Raw genomic sequence first — 16,390 nt, 5'->3', positions numbered from 1 at the left:
GACGTTTTTCATATAATCATTTCAAACTATTTACAGAACAATCAGGTGTCAAACAATAGTTTGTGTCACTCTAACACATATGAGAACAGCACAGGGATAAACCTGCAGGTCTGACAGCAGGTGTGTCACTCAGCGTTTACACTGCAATCTGCCTTTGTTGGCTTTAAGGCAGCAACTGTGACGATCACTAGTAGAACTGACACACAAAACAAAACAACAGCTACACACTAAATACACAAGACAACAAACTAACTTGAGACCAAACACGGTAAACGTCACAAATCTCTCACGTATCAAAACTCTCTCTCTCTTTCGCTCACTCGCTCTCTCTTGCCGGTCACTCCTAAAACTTCCCCCTTTTGCTAAACAACCAAATGTCATGTTTCCATATCATTTTTGATTGGTCGACATGGTACATTTTCCCACCTATAGGGCTTTGGAGCGTGATGTCACGGGAGATGGGCCATGCCCCCTTCCGCCATGACAGTAGGCCAGCCAAAGGATACCATTTCAGCTATGGATCGTACGTGTTGTGTTGTCGGTTGCAACGTTAGATCACACGATCGTGAAGGCAAGAAGCTGGATAACGGGCTCTCTTTTCATCGTTTTCCGTCCTGGAGGCAACGTGAGGGATCCCATGTATCCGATATTACTAAACAAAGACGTCAGGCTTGGATTGCAGCGGTGAGACGAGGGGATATCGAGTTCTCTGCAATCCCCAGCTTTTTGTTGGTTTGCTCACGGCATTTTCTTTCCGGTGAGTTTTAAATTAATTCATATCACTCTTGAAAGGCTTTTAGTGTTATTTTCAACGTGCTGAGGTCATAGATAATGAGATAAAACATGCTAATGTGTGATGCTGCAGAACCACATCATGTCGACTGAGTAGCTTATGATTTGGCATTATTGCAGGCAAACCAGCATATGAAATGGATGTAACAAATCCAGACTGGGAACCAACACTGCACATGGGGCATGACGACATACCTGTATCAGACTCGGACCGGCACTCAAGGCGTACGCAACGGAAGCGAAAAAGAGCACCCATCGGAGGTAAACAACCCCCCCCCCCTCTAAAAACATACTAAATTGCTATCACTGTACACTAATCCGCACATAACTTCCAGATGAATCACACACCTGTCATTGGAATATTGGTGTACATTTACCTTATGTCTAATTTTATCTTACAGGCTTTCGTTATGCAGCTGCAGAGTCTGAAGGTGTGCCCCGTGCAGAAGTGATTGATGAAGATCTGACAGAAGACCAACAGCAAAATCACAATGTCATGGAGGCAGTGGACAGCAGTTGTGTTGGACAAGTGGAGGTTGAGGTAGCAGCTGCAAATGTGGATATACTGAAGAAATGTAAACCTTTTAAAATGATGACAGATTACAAACTCTCAGCTGTGTCTGTAATCAAACCTCTGTAACTTTGCTTCACTTCAGCAGCATCAGCTCATGTTCACATGTTGATTCATGGTTTGCTTCAGTTTTTGATGGACTGCAGAATATTTTGAAGGTTATCTGCTATAAAAAGCCAGAACAGGAAAATCTGCTTCATGTGTTTCTGTTTGATCCTCAGTGACTTTGACACAAAGGCCTCTGCTGTGATGATCACACCTCTGATCAAGTCTCACAGTGTCAGCTTTGTTTTTATACATATGGATATGTGCTGATAAATGATCAGAGTTATAATATTTCCCACTGTCTGCTGTGTGCCGTGACCTTTGACCTGCTAAAGACAGTCAGCTGTGGATTATTCATTGTTGTGTCTGATACTTAGAACTGTGAGGAAGAACACTACACAGTTAATCAGGGTCCCCTCTCTCTGAATCAGGAAAGGTGGGCAGGCCGCGTGTGGGCCGCGGGCCATACGTTGAGTCTCACTGTTTGAAATGTGAACATTGTTCTGCTGCAGTCAATGGACTAAACCAGAGAAGAAGAAAACAGACTTTACCATGAAGATCCTCAGTGTGGATCAGTATAATATCAGCCTGATGTCTGCAGTTTAGTGTCAGCACAACTTTCACATCATATTCATCTCAGCACAACTAAAACATGCTGACTGACCTCAGAGTTTCAAGTCCACATCCTGGACTCTCCAGGAAACCACACAGATGCTTCACTCCTGAATCCTGCAGCTTGTTGTTGAAGCTCAGCTCCAGCTCTCTCAGATGGGAGGGGTTGGACTTCAGTGCTGCTGCCAGATAATCACAGCTGATCTTTGACAAACCACAGCTCTCCAATCTGTATAAAGAATGAAAGATGTAAGTTTATTAGACAAAGTGTGAGCTTGAAATCATTCAGTGTTTCATCATCTGTTCAGAGCTGAAGAAGGTTCAGAATGTAGAAGTTTAGAAAATGGAAACTCCAAACAGCTGAAGCCAACAGGAAGCAGCTTCAAACAAACACAACAAGAGAAAAAACTCTGAATGTTTCACATTAAAGTCGTACATTTATCATAAAAACAGGACAAAGACTTGAAAAAGTCGTGTTTTTCCTTCCAGTAACCACAAGGCTTCACTTTTAAAGGTGAAGTGTGAAAGAAATGGACATTTTTGAAGTCCAACACCTTTTTCCAGTCACATTATTAAAGCAGACAAACTACAAGCTCATTTTCATTCCAACAAGTCATCTTCTGACCTGGACTAACAACACTGGTCTCTATGTGCAGCTGGCTGTGAGACCAGTGCTCAGGGAGCGTCTACAAAGTGCAACACTGAAAGAACATCACACACTAGCTGTGTCCCAAAACGTCGGCTGCATCCTTCGGAGGACCCGGTATTCGCGGTCTACGTGGGCCGGGTCCTTCAAAGACTGAAAAGGCTGGAAGTGCGAGGCTGTGAAATGGGACGGTCTAGCCTTCAGATTTGCGTCACCGCTGTGTCGGTGGAGTTTAATAAACTCGGCCGTCTGCTCCTTGCTATCTAAAATATAACAGGACACTGGCGTAAACTCTCGACCGTCTCACACTTCTGTTTAATCAGTTTCCTGTTTAACGTTTATTCAGCTGTGTGAAAATCCCGGAGGAACTTTGATCTCAGCCAAACCGATTTACTCCGGAACAAATAAAACACAGAAAAAAGGCAAACAATTACATTTTTAAGTTATCCGAGTGACTTATATATCGTGTTTCACCTGAGTAGCGAAAGAGCGGGGTCTGAAAACGATGAAGCCGGGCGTCCGCTGCTCTCGCCGGCTGGAGTGACCATTGAACCCCCCGGCTTGCTAGCGAGCGGGTGGGTAACAGACGTCTCCGAAAACGTCGGCACACTTTTGCAAATATGCGATGTCTTGATAAACCAAGCAGATATTTGAAGTTTACACAGCTACTTTCTCGCCTGAAAATATGTTAAAAGTTTATTTTGTGACCCAGAGAGATTAATAAGAGTAATTTGAAAACTTAGTAACAGCCGCCATTGTTGGCAGCTGAAATTTGGCTGGGCCGCGCTATGAATTCTGGGATATGGTGGGCCACGAAGGACACACCCGACGAATCCTTCAAATTCGGGGAAATGAAGGACGCATTTGTCGGGCACATTTGAAGGAGTCGACAAATACGGACAGCCTTCATCGCCTGGCTGTGACGTAATCGGCCTTCAAATGCAGCCTCTGGAGGATGCAGCCGACGTTTTGGGACACAGCTACTAATTTGCTTCCATCATCCAACCTGAAGAGGAAACAGAGACGCCTCCCCTTCAAAGTAAAAGCTGCTCCTTTTGGACACAGTATCAAAGAAAGTCTACAGTATAACATAGAAAAGACAGAACAAAGTTTTGGTTGTTTTTAAATTGTGCAGAAATGAAACTACACTAAGCTCAATTATGTGACAGACATTTCATCCCATGTCAGTTTGGCCTCATCCTGGGCCGGATTATCCAGCACACACTCTGACCACAGGCCCAGGGGCCACGCACAGCTGGGCTCCATCCAAGAGACAGGAAACAAACCAACACAATAATAAAAAAGCACCATGTGATCTTCTTACATCTTCAAGACAAACATAGTAAAAACATGAGCATATTTGTTTCCTGATAAAATGATGTGACAGGTAGAACAGAGTAAAGTGGTGGTGTTACAGCCTTTCTCCCCTCTGCTGCCGAGGCTGTTAGTCTCTCCCAAACTCAGCTACAGGACTTCCAAATGAATGAAAGCAGCAGAAGTGGCTTTACAAATGAAAGAGGAAGAGGAGAAGAAGAGGAGAGGGAGGCCACCCTGACCATCACTCCAGCTGAAAACATCACACTTCCATTAAAGTTGGTGAGAAAATGTTGAGCAGGATGAGCTGCTGGCTAATCTGGAGGCTGTAGCAGCAGCTCACAGTCACAGTGGGTTTCCACTCATGAAAAAGCTCTGGCTGCTTCATTTCTCATCTCATATCAGAGACTTTAATGCTTCACTGAAGCTGTACTGTGATGCTTCCATATCCCAGTGAGGCCTCCATAATGATTTCAGCTGTTCTGTACACACACTGTGTGCCCTGTATGGCTCAAAGTCTCTGCAGCCTGTTTTTATCTGCTATCATCAGATCTTCATCATCCTCATTCACATCCCTCACACACTCTACAGCCTCATCAGCACTGACTTCATCTTCACTGACTGATGGAGCACAACATGAACCTGTGGAGGCTGAAACACTGTCCTGTCAAACATCTCCCCGTCACCACTCCACTTCTGTCAGCCTTTAAATGAACCCTGCTCAAGTCTGTCACTTCTGTTTGGAGCCAAAAGAGGTTAAAGATTACGCCACTACATTCTTGTCTAGAAAATATTAAAGTGTATTTGGTGACACACAAAAAAGGGTAAAAGTATAGTTTGGGTCCACACATGTCCAAACCCTGGTGTGTAGGCCTACTTAGTATTGAGAAAAGCCCACTAAAAGAACGCCCACCAGACCAAAGCAATGGTGTTGACTTGATCAGCATTAACCCCGCCCCCTGACTTTGATGGGTGAAGCTGACAAATAAAATGTATTTATGAACAGCGATGCAGGGCCAGGAGTAGCAACGTGAATTAAATAAATACATCATTAAATAATTCATTAAATGTGTCAGTAAAATAATTAAAATAGAAAACAAACCAACAAAATATGTAATTAACTAATTTGAATTGTACATAAATACTTAATGAATTATTTTAAATGAAATTAACCGATAATTCATTGTGATTTTGTTTTGTGTTTTGATGAGCTAATAATCAGCTCTCTTTTTCTCATTGTTGTTCTAAGCCGCTTATCCAAAGGTAAGGCACTACCTGTTGAATTATTTCCAAAGTGTGCCAAATTAGACATTACAAATTAAAGTCTACTCACTGAAATTACTGGGGAATGTCTGCTTTGATTTTGATGAGAATCTCATGACAGTACTGAGGATTTAATGCAGTTGGACTGCTAAAAATGATTGAATGCGGTTGGACCGCTAAAGGATTTAATACGGTTGGACCGTGGAAAGCAGTTGGACTGCTGAGTGATTTTAGTATATTAGGGAATTTGGTTATTGTTTGGGGTGGAGCCCGTATTGGTTATAAGGTTGGACCTGCTTCAGTCTTACACTTTTTTGGCTGTTTTACTGTTGTTCCAAAGTATTATAAATTATTCAAGAACGTCAGTTGGACTGATAGGAAGCACAGTGCTCAGAGGTAACGCTTGCCAATGCCAAGGACGCTTAGGCATTGTCCTCGAAGAGGGATAGTCAGTTGGTCACTGTGGAGCTTGGGGCACTCCAGAATAACTAGGAGTTAGAGTCTCCTTACCGTTTGGAACGGTAGTCTGCGCTTTTTTGGCCAGCAGAAGTTGGACTTCGGGCGTGTAACTTTAACTTAAAACTTCGGGGTAAGCCTTGGCTGTGAAATGCCAAAAATAGAGCTTCAGGCAAAGTTTGGGTTGGTTGACGCTTTTAAATTGAGTTAGGGATTTTAGAGATGAGGCCAGAAACTGTTGGACAGATACTGGTTAATTGATCACAAAAAAGTTGGACTTTATCGGTTGGACCGTTAACTTAAATTTGTCGAAATTGTTTAGGCGCTAAAGCTGACAGATGTGACAGTGGTTGTAAATATAAGACGTCTTTGTAATATAAAATAAGAGATCTCTGTGTGAAAGGAGTCTGAGGCAGTGCTGGAGCTATTTTTAGACTGTGTGTGTGTGAGTGTGAAAATGCAAATTAGTCAGCAGTGAACTGTTTAAACCACAGTTGGTTTTACAAATACTGCTGCAAACATTGTTGAGTGTGTGTTTAAGACGCCATTTATGTTCATTAGAGGGCTATAAATAAAGTTTTGAGTTGCTGTAGTGAATGTATAGTAATTGACTGAGTTTTGATATATAAATATAGTGAGTGCACTGTATATATTTAAGACTAACATATTACTTTCAGGAGTAACCTCTCATCAGCAATAAATGCTGGTGTGTTTTATTTTTTCTATTCTATGTGTGTGCTGTGAGAATTAATAGAGGTTTCAATTGTTTTCTTTGACTTGCTCTTTCTGATTATGAAAGGCATGTCTGAAATACTCTTAGGAAAGCGTGTTGTGAGTATATTCCTCAACTCTTGTCACAGTTTAAGTGTGTGAATGCTGTGAGTAGCAGGTTTTGAGTGATTGGGTGTGATTTGTACAAAATAATAAATAATAATAACACTATGAAAGTTGATAGTAGAGTGAGTGCAGAAGTGGAAGTGTGAGAGAAAAGGCGGTGTGTGTGTGTGAGACGATCTGACAAACGCAAAGAATTTAGTATATTTAGAAGTGTGTGCGTGAAATAAGGGTGAATTGTTTTAGATCAAGACTTAGTAAAACAAGAGTTTTATTAGCCTGTAAAAAAAACAAAACAGGAGAGATAGAAACAGAAAATATGGTTCTGAGCAGCTGCAAGGTTGACAGGAAATGGTGTGTGTGACAGGAACTTTGCATGCCCATAAAAGGAACTGACTGTGACAAGTGAGCACACAGAGAGAGAAACATACGAGTTAAACTCCAGGCAGATGAAGCAAATGGAGGTTTTAAGAAAAGAAATGAAAAGGATATTAATTGTATGCTTTAGTGTGTCAATACAGGTGGACTTCTTTCAACCTAGAATCTTGAGTACAAAACCATTGATTAACAGAATTGGGAGGAAAACAGGCCAGATTTTGGCTTAAAATTTTACAGCTTGACCTCCCACTTGTCCCGATCCTGAGAAGAAGCTCATAGGACAGTTAATCTCCTGATGAAGACCGACAGAACATCGTGGACTTCAAGAATTAACAGCAGGCAAAAGACAGTGCAACTGAAACTACACTGACGATACCAGCAGCAGCATGGAAGAAAAGCACGTGATGGAAAATGCACGGTGAACTGCAGGCTGGTAAGAACAGTGTGACATAACTGTTTAAAGACACTGAATGGGATATTTTGTCAGGCTGGGATTTAATCTAAAAGGAAAATACTGAAAAGAGCAACGGAGAAGAAACAGAGAAGAAACAGACTGTGTTTGCTGGGGATCACAAGACAACAAAGGACACTAAGAGAAGGGCACAGGGGCCAGTGGGAAGGTGAAGCCCAGACGAGTTCGACTGCGAGAATAGAGGGTACAATTGGGTTGAAATTGAAGCCGGAACTCAGGATGGTTTAGGGATGTCCACGTCACAAACAAAGAGGTAAACAAAAAGAAGGTAAAATAAAGAGAGAAAATAACTGACAATTACATTAATGAATAGAAGACACACATACAGATATTACATAGATTTATTTTTAGGATAAAGGGGAGAGCTTATACGTAGAAATGACTTTTTATACATATTGCATTTTGTGCCTTTAAGGGAGTTGTGGCTCAATTCGTCTCTTGTGGGTCACGAGCCTTTGGCTAGCGCTATGATTAGCCAATCTACTGTGAGGATGATATGAGTTATTGAAGGATTGCACACGCTTACAGACACAGAGTCCATAAACACACATGACAGTATTGATTCCAGGCAAAAGGCCTCAAATTAATTTAGCGTTTAACTGAACTTGAGCTGGCCCTGTAACAAGTGACAGAAAAGAGGAACTGAATAGGAGTTTCTTGCTTTAGAGAAGGACCAAAGGAAGGAAAGCATATATTTTGGTTAAGTCTGATAAACTAGAATGAGAAGGTATTGTTACATCAAAGGAGCAAGATGAAATAAAAAGGCTGTACCAAAAACAGGTTATAACATAGGAAATGTGAGTTTTAAAATGAAGTTAGTGTTAACACACAGGAGTTGTTTCAAGGCAGCGTTTAGCTATGATAAAATGTATGCAGGAGTAATTGCTTATATGTTTAAACTTAATTGATTAAAGTGGTTGTTTTTTTTTGGATCTTTTAGTAGAATAGGCGCTTATAATGATTTTCTTGTGAAAGGAGATTCTAGGTCAGAGTGGAGGCCTTGCAGCAGCGAGACTTCTGTGTACAGGATGTTGATGATTAGATAAGGCAAGCGACAGGAAACGCATGCAGGGACGTGAAAGCAGCGTTTTAAGAGTTTTAAAATGATGAGTAACGTTGAAGAATATATATAAATACAAGTCAATAAGTCAAGAAGATAATCAGGATCAGGCTTTTGATTAAAGAGTCCCAAAGATGATAAGTTAGGGAGGTGCAGGAAAAGGTGTTTGGTTTGCTTTACACAAGATCTCGGCGACCACAGGGGGGTGAGGATCCTGGAGGCCCGAGGCATGATGGACCACAAGAGAGGGACGCAGAAAAAACCTAATCTTACGCATGGAGTGTTCTCGAGGGGGAGCTGGTGTTTATTACTGGACCACTTAGATGACATGAGGTTGTCTGATTTGCTGAGCCAGAGGACGGCTAGAGAGGGTCAGAGCGGGAGTGGTGACCCCGATGTCCATGATGCCATGGATGGACATGGAAGCAGCTGAGTGGGCCGAGGAGTGACCCAACACAATGTATTGTGACCTCTGGTGTTCCAGAGGTCGAGAGAGGCAGTATTGAGATTGGAGAGATATTTTGCTGCTATTGTTAAAGGCTCATGTTCTCACTTAGATCATCGATTTCTACTTACATTTCTTTCTGGGAAAAATGGGGATTACTTTGGAAACAGGAAGCATTTTCCCCAATAAGCAGCCCTGGATTAGTAAATCACTCCAACATGTTCTCAGGCAGAAGAAGCTGTCTTGTTATGAGGGAGAGAAGAAAAAGATTGAGGCACAGAAACTTGTTGAAAGAGAGATAAAGCAGCTAAAATCAGGTGTAAAAGTAAAGCAGAGGATGAGCTGAATAAAGGACACTCAAGGCTGGCTTGGAAAGGAATGAAGTCCATGGTGGGGATGCAGAACAAGGAGCAAAGATGAATGTGATGCTGAATCAGCAGAAGACTTGGACTCATTTGATTCCAGCTTTGATATCATTGATTTCAATGAAGAGCTTTGTGATTGTAGCAAAGGGCTGGTAGCTCTGAGAGTCCCACTGATGAGGTGTTTGTGTGGAAATCTCTTAGTGGGACCAAAGAGAGAAAAAGCCCTGGTCCTGATGCTGTGGGAGGGAAATGATTGAAGTGTGCTGTGAGGAACTGACTGGGAGGTTTTCACACATTTTCCAGTCCTCCTTGGAACAACAGGAAGTTCCCAGCATATGGAAACAAAGGTTAAGTGTCCTATGGCACTCAGTGATGATGGTGCTGTGGCCCCACCACCTCCACCTCTTTGTAAAGGAACTAACTGTCATCTGAAGCTTCAAATGGAACTAAGACTTCCTCCACTAGGTGGCAGTGTCTGATGAGAAAGTTTTAGTGGAGCTGGCCTGGAGTCAGAAACAGGAAGATGCAGGATTTGGGCTGAAATGGGGAAAAGTGGTTCGCACTAGTGCCTTAAAGCAAGAAGGTTGTAGGTTGAAGCTTGTTGGCCTTTCTGTGGAGGTTGGATGTTCTCCCACAGTCCAATGAAATGCTGCTTAGGTTCATTGGTGCTTCTAAATTGGCTGTAGGTGTGGATGTGAGAGAGTGCTTCTCTGTCTCTCTCTGTTGGCCCTGTGATGGACTGCTCACCTGTGCAGGTGGACCACGCCTCTTGCCCTATGACAGCTAGGGCACAGGCTGCAGCCCTGTGAGCCTAAGCTGAATAAACAGTTAGCAAAAATGATCCATAGATGGCCTGAAATCCCCCAGTTAGCAGTTTGGTAGATAGCCATGACATGCTAATCCCATCCAGCAGCTGTATTCTACCTGTAAGCTGATCCCTGCTGAGCCAAAGCACTTTTTCATATACAAATTACAACCTTTAATAGAAACCTATTGGTCAGCATCTTATTAGCCTGCTGTTAGCTTCATTCCACAGAAAACTGAGAGAAACTAACAGAGTTGATAAAGAATAAAGAGAAATGTGCTGATTTAAAGCCTTTGAAGTGCTTCAGATGATCTCTGTCCACTTCTGTCCACTCATTCATTCATGTAAGCTTTCTAATGCAGCTTTGATCTTCACAGTCTGCTTCATGAAACTCATTCTAACCCTGAATGTCAGAGTGTTCCTCCTTCTCTTTCCCATCATTCATGCTGGCAGTGGAGGAGATTTGGATGTTGGACTGTGTTTTGGATGATGTGTGTATGTTTGTGTTGGACTGCTGTCTGTAAAGCAAACGCACATTTTGCTTTGGATTTCAGTGTCAGACAGACTTTAAGGTGGAATGAAGAGTTGGAGAGTTTCACAGTGAATTATCCAGTGGAGGATTTTTCTTCTTCTTTGAAGGTTTGAAATGTGAACATTGTTCTGCTGCAGTCAATGGACTAAACCAGAGAAGAAGAAAACAGACTTTACCATGAAGATCCTCAGTGTGGATCAGTATAATATCAGCCTGATGTCTGCAGTTTAGTGTCAGCACAACTTTCACATCATATTCATCTCAGCACAACTAAAACATGCTGACTGACCCCAGAGTTTCAAGTCCACATCCTGGACTCTCCAGGAAACCACACAGATGCTTCACTCCTGAATCCTGCAGGTTGTTGTTCCAGCTCAGGTCCAGCTCTCTCAGATGGGAGGGGTTGGACTTCAGTGCTGCTGCCAGATAATCACAGCTGATCTCTGACAAACCACAGCTCTCCAATCTGTATAAAGAATGAAAGATGTAAGTTTATTAGACAAAGTGTGAGCTTGAAATCATTCAGTGTTTCATCATCTGTTCAGAGCTGAAGAAGGTTCAGAATGTAGAAGTTTAGAAAATGGAAACTCCAAACAGCTGAAGCCAACAGGAAGCAGCTTCAAACAAACACAACAAGAGAAAAAACTCTGAATGTTTCACATTAAAGTCGTACATTTCTCATAAAAACAGGACAAAGACTTGAAAAAGTCGTGTTTTTCCTTCCAGGAACCACAAGGCTTCACTTTTAAAGGTGAAGTGTGAAAGAAATGGACATATTTGAAGTCCAACACCTTTTTCCAGTCACATTATTAAAGCAGACAAACTACAAGCTCATTTTCATTCCAACAAGTCATCTTCTGACCTGGACTAACAACACTGGTCTCTATGTGCAGCTGGCTGTGAGACCAGTGCTCAGGGAGCGTCTACAAAGTGCAACACTGAAAGAACATCGCACACTAGCTGTGTCCCAAAACGTCGGCTGCATCCTTCGGAGGACCCGGTATTCGCGGTCTACGTGGGCCGGGTCCTTCAAAGACTGAAAAGGCTGGAAGTGCGAGGCTGTGAAATGGGACGGTCTAGCCTTCAGATTTGCGTCACTGCTGTCTTTGTGGAGTTTAATAAACTCGGCCGTCTGCTCCTTGCTATCTAAAATATAACAGGACACTGGCGTAAATTCTCGACCGTCTCACACTTCTGTTTAATCAGTTTCCTGTTTAACGTTTATTCAGCTGTGTGAAAATCCCGGAGGAACTTTGATCTCAGCCAAACCGATTTACTCCGGAACAAATAAAACACAGAAAAAAGGCAAACAATTACATTTTTAAGTTATCCGGGTGACTTATATATCGTGTTTAACCTGAGTAGCGAAAGAGCGGGGTCTGAAAACGATGAAGCCGGGCGTCCGCTGCTCTCGCCGGCTGGAGTGACCATTGAACCCCCCGGCTTGCTAGCGAGCGGGTGGGGAACAGACGTCTCCGAAAACGTCGGCACACTTTTGCAAATATGCGATGTCTTGATAAACCGAGCAGATATTTGAAGTTTACACAGCTACTTTCTCGCCTGAAAATATGTTAAAAGTTTATTTTGTGACCCAGAAAGATTAATAAGAGTAATTTGAAAACTTAGTAGCAGCCGCCATTGTTGGCAGCTGAAATTTGGCTGGGCCACGCTATGAATTCTGGGATATGGTGGGCCACGAAGGACACACCCGACGAATCCTTCAAATTCGGGGAAATGAAGGACGCATTTGTGCATTTGCATGCGCAAAAGAAGACTTCACACACAATGCGCTCTGTTTAGACCCAGAGCAAAGAATATTGTTTGACAGATGACCCTTAATATTGTCACGGACCCGGTTCCGGGGACTCGGGGTTCGTGAACAGTGTGGACCTTTATTGTTATTAGTGTATTGGATGTATGTTTGCTGCACTGTGTTCTTGTGTTCAATGCTGGTGTGTGTATGTGTGTGAGGCTGGAGGATGAAGGACAGCCACCTGCAGGCCTGATGGGTGTGGCCCTGCCAGCTGCTGGTCACGCCTAGCTTACCACATACCTGCTTCTGATCAGGATCGTCGGGGGAGCTACTTAACAGAGCGATGGAGCTTCCTCCGGCGCAGGATCGTTGAGTTAGACTCCATGTCAGTGTTTGTAGTGCTGGTCAGTGTATGCCTGCTGGAGTTGGTGCCATAACGGCTGTGTCTGTGTTTTTTCCTCAGGAGAGTGGAACACAGGACTGCAAGACACACGGGGTGTGTGAAGGCACAGGGGCAGAGAGCACGGGATACCAGCACTGGGAGAAGACACGTCACGGGAGTCGAGGGAGCACTTTTGGAGATTCAATGTGTGGTGTACATTTACCTCACTGTAAATAAACCCACTGTTCATTTCATTAAGTCCAGCGTTTGGGTCCTTTCTCCAACATCCCCCACGGTCTGCCCCCCAGACCGTGACAAATATGAAGACTTCGGACTTTACGTTTCCCAATTTTTGCTTTAAGTTATTTTGTTATTTACATAATAATGTAGATAACCTAATAATGATCCTTATTGCTGTTTTAGAGGAGCGGTGCTTCAAAGGATAGCTGCAGATTTCTGTCAGAATCTGCAGATTATACAGTACAAATAAAAAGTTCACGTTTCTCCAACGTTGTCTTCCCAACAGTTTCACTGACATCTACACGGGATGGCCAGGAAGCGTTCGCGATGTCTTATCGGGCGCTGATAATTGGCGTCTGTCTTGTGTTGGTGACGTAAAAGACGGATTTAATGCGACTTGACCGTTCAAACAGCAGTCGCTTTCTAAAACATCGGATATGTATCGGATTCAGTACCACATACGAAAGTGACCCAGGTCGGATTTGAAAATATCGGATTCGCGACGTTCACACTGTCATAGCATGATCGGATATGGGTCGCATAGGGTCAAAAAAGTCAGATTTATAAAGGTCAGAAAAATCGGATTTGATGCGCTTTCGCCTGCAGTGTGAACGTAGCCTTACTCTCAAATCCTCCCTAATAACAATAACATAATTACACTTTAGCCACAAGAGGGCAGCAGCATTAATACAAGTCACGTGTATATAAAGGTACAGTGATTATACTACAGTGATTTTGACAAAAACAAAACAGAGGTTCATGGCAGTGTGTTTTCCATAACATACCAACCAAATTAAATAATAAAAACTTTATAACTTACAGAGCTTTTTTAGAGGCTTTGACCACTGGCAGCAGCCTCAGAAGAGCCTCCTCTGAAGCAAAGTATTTCTTCAGGTCAAACACATCCAGATCTTTTTCTGATGACAGTAAGATGAAGACCAGAGCTGACCACTGAGCAGGAGACAGTTTATCTGTGGAGAGACTTCCTGAACTCAGGGACTGTTGGATCTCCTCCACTAGAGAACGATCATTCAGTTCATTCAGACAGTGAAACAGATTGATGCTTTTCTCTGCAGACAGATTCTCACTGAGCTTCTTCTTGATGTACTGAACTGCTTCTTGATTGGTCTTTGAGCTACTTCCTGTTTGTGTCATCAGGCCTTGCAAACGAGTTTGATTAGTCTTCAGACCCAAGAGAAAACGAAGGAACAAGTCCAGGTGTCCATTGGGGCTCTGTAAGGCCTTGTCCACAGCACACTGGTAGAAGTATTTCTCTGTCTCAGAGCTTGTTTGTTGTTTTTCCAGCAGATTGAGTCCAGAGTTGATGAAGGTCAGGTGGACATGAAGAGCAGCCAGAAACTCCTGAACACTGAGATGAACAAAGCAGAACACCTTGTTCTGGTACAGTTGTTTCTCCTCTTTAAAGATCTGTGTGAACACTCCTGAGTACACTGAGGCTGCTCTGATATCGATGCCACACTCTGTCAGGTCTGGTTCATAGAAGATCAGGTTTCCTTTCTGCAGCTGATCAAAAGCCAGTTTTCCCAGTGACTCAATCATCTTCCTGCTCTCTGGACTCCAGTGTGGATCTGTCTCAGCTCCTCCATCATATTTGATCCTCTTGACTTTGGCCTGAACCACCAGGAAGTGGATGTACATCTCAGTCAGGGTCTTGGGCAGCTCTCCTCCCTCTCTGGTTTCCAGCACATCCTCCAGAACTGTAGCAGTGATCCAGCAGAAGACTGGGATGTGACACATGATGTGGAGGCTTCGAGCTTTCTTGATGTGGGAGATGATCCTGCTGGCCTGCTCCTCATCTCTGAATCTCTTCCTGAAGTACTCCTCCTTCTGTGGGTCAGTGAACCCTCTGACCTCTGTCACCATGTCGACACACCAAGGAGGGATCTGATTGGCTGCTGCAGGTCGTGTTGTTATCCAAAGGCGAGCAGAAGGGAGCAGGTTCCCTCTGATGAGGTTTGTCAGCAGCTCATCCAATGAGGTGGACTTTCTTGTTTCAGTCAGGATTTTAGTTTTGTTGAAGTCCAAATTAAGTCGACACTCATCCAGACCATCAAGTATGAACACAACCTGGAAGTCTTCAAGCCTGCAGATTCCTGATTCGTTAGTTTGATTAAAGAAGTGATGAACAAGTTCCACCAAGCTGAACTTTTCCTCTTTCAGCACATTCAGCTCTCTGAAAGTGAATGGAAATATGAACTGGATGTCCTGGTTGGCTTTGTCTTCAGCCCAGTCCAGGCTGTATTTCTGTGTTAAGACTGTTTTCCCAATGCCAGCCACTCCCTTTGTCAGCACTGTTCTGATTGGTTCGTCTCTTCCAGGTGAGGCTTTAAAGATGTCTTCTTGTCTGATTGTTGTTTCTGGTCTGTCTGGTTTCCTGGATGCTGTTTCAATCTGTCTGACCTCATGTTCCTCATTGACCTCTGCAGTCCCTCCCTCTGTGATGTAGAGCTCTGTGTAGATCTGATTCAGGAGGGTTGGGCTTCCTGCTTTAGCGATGCCCTCAAACACACACTGGAACTTCTTCTTCAGTTGGGCTTTAAGTTCTCGTTTACAGAGTGGAGCAAATATTTCTGAAGGTAAGAAATTCAGAAAAAAATATTATATAATAAATATCATAGCCTTTCAGTACCCTGAAAGGATGAATGTCTATTGGTCCATTTCTTGAGCTATTAGGAAAGATCAATATTCAGTCTTTAGAGAAATTCTCTTACTGCTCTGCAGATGGTCAGCCATCTCATGCTGCTTAAGTCTCCTCAAGAAGTGGAGTGTGATCTTCAGAAATGCTTCTCTGCAGCTCTTTCTTTCATCTTCATCCTCTCCTTCAAACATCTCCTCATCCTCCATCTGGCTCTTTAAAGTTTCTGGGTGATCTGGACTCAGAAGCTTCTGGATCTTCTTCAGCTCGTTCTTCACAAACATGGTGATGTTGTCCTCCAGCCGCTGGAAAAGAAGACTATATGAATTACCCAGTGGTAAATGGACTGGTTCTTATATAGCTCTCTTTGATACTCTGTGCACACAAAGCATTTTATACAACATGCCTCATTCAACCAAGCACATTGTTCTATGCTTAAATACTTTCTTTCACACTCTGATGGATGCATCAGAGGGCAGCTTGGGTTTAGTACGTTACCCAGTACATTTGCCAGCCAGGGTTTGATTCACAAACCTAACTAGTAGCTGACCTGCTCACCTCCTGAGCTACAGTCACCCCAATCTGACTGAAATCATGGAGCCCAAACTCTGACTTATGTTGGACACACTGACAATCCTCTGGTCCACAAAGTGCAGCATAGAGGTGACTGAAAAGAACAAATGTAAACGTAGTACTACAAACCATAACCACAGAGTCCAGGTGTGTTTGATGTTGCTGTGCAGACTGACCAGTGGAAACCTCTGCTCTC

General features: G+C 43.2%; 1 protein-coding gene across 1 annotated transcript; it reads right to left on the bottom strand.

The window, feature by feature from the left end:
• Positions 1-10,860: 10,860 nt before the first annotated feature.
• Positions 10,861-15,921, bottom strand: LOC146716575 (protein NLRC3-like). Its single transcript, XM_085452570.1, has 3 exons — positions 15,698-15,921; positions 13,786-15,556; positions 10,861-11,056 (listed from the first exon to the last, which is right to left on the bottom strand). The coding sequence occupies exons 1-3, from the start codon at positions 15,903-15,905 to the stop codon at positions 10,861-10,863; spliced, it is 2,175 nt and encodes a 724-aa protein (XP_085308696.1). The 5' UTR covers positions 15,906-15,921.
• Positions 15,922-16,390: the final 469 nt, after the last annotated feature.

Source organism: Copadichromis virginalis, linkage group LG3 (assembly GCF_057382275.1).
Source record: "Copadichromis virginalis isolate Kocher_CV1m ecotype Utaka linkage group LG3, C_Virginalis_male_GT1.1, whole genome shotgun sequence".
Lineage (NCBI taxonomy): Eukaryota > Metazoa > Chordata > Actinopteri > Cichliformes > Cichlidae > Copadichromis > Copadichromis virginalis.
Note: the sequence above shows the minus strand (reverse complement) of the source record. Positions and strands in the feature narration are given on the sequence as shown.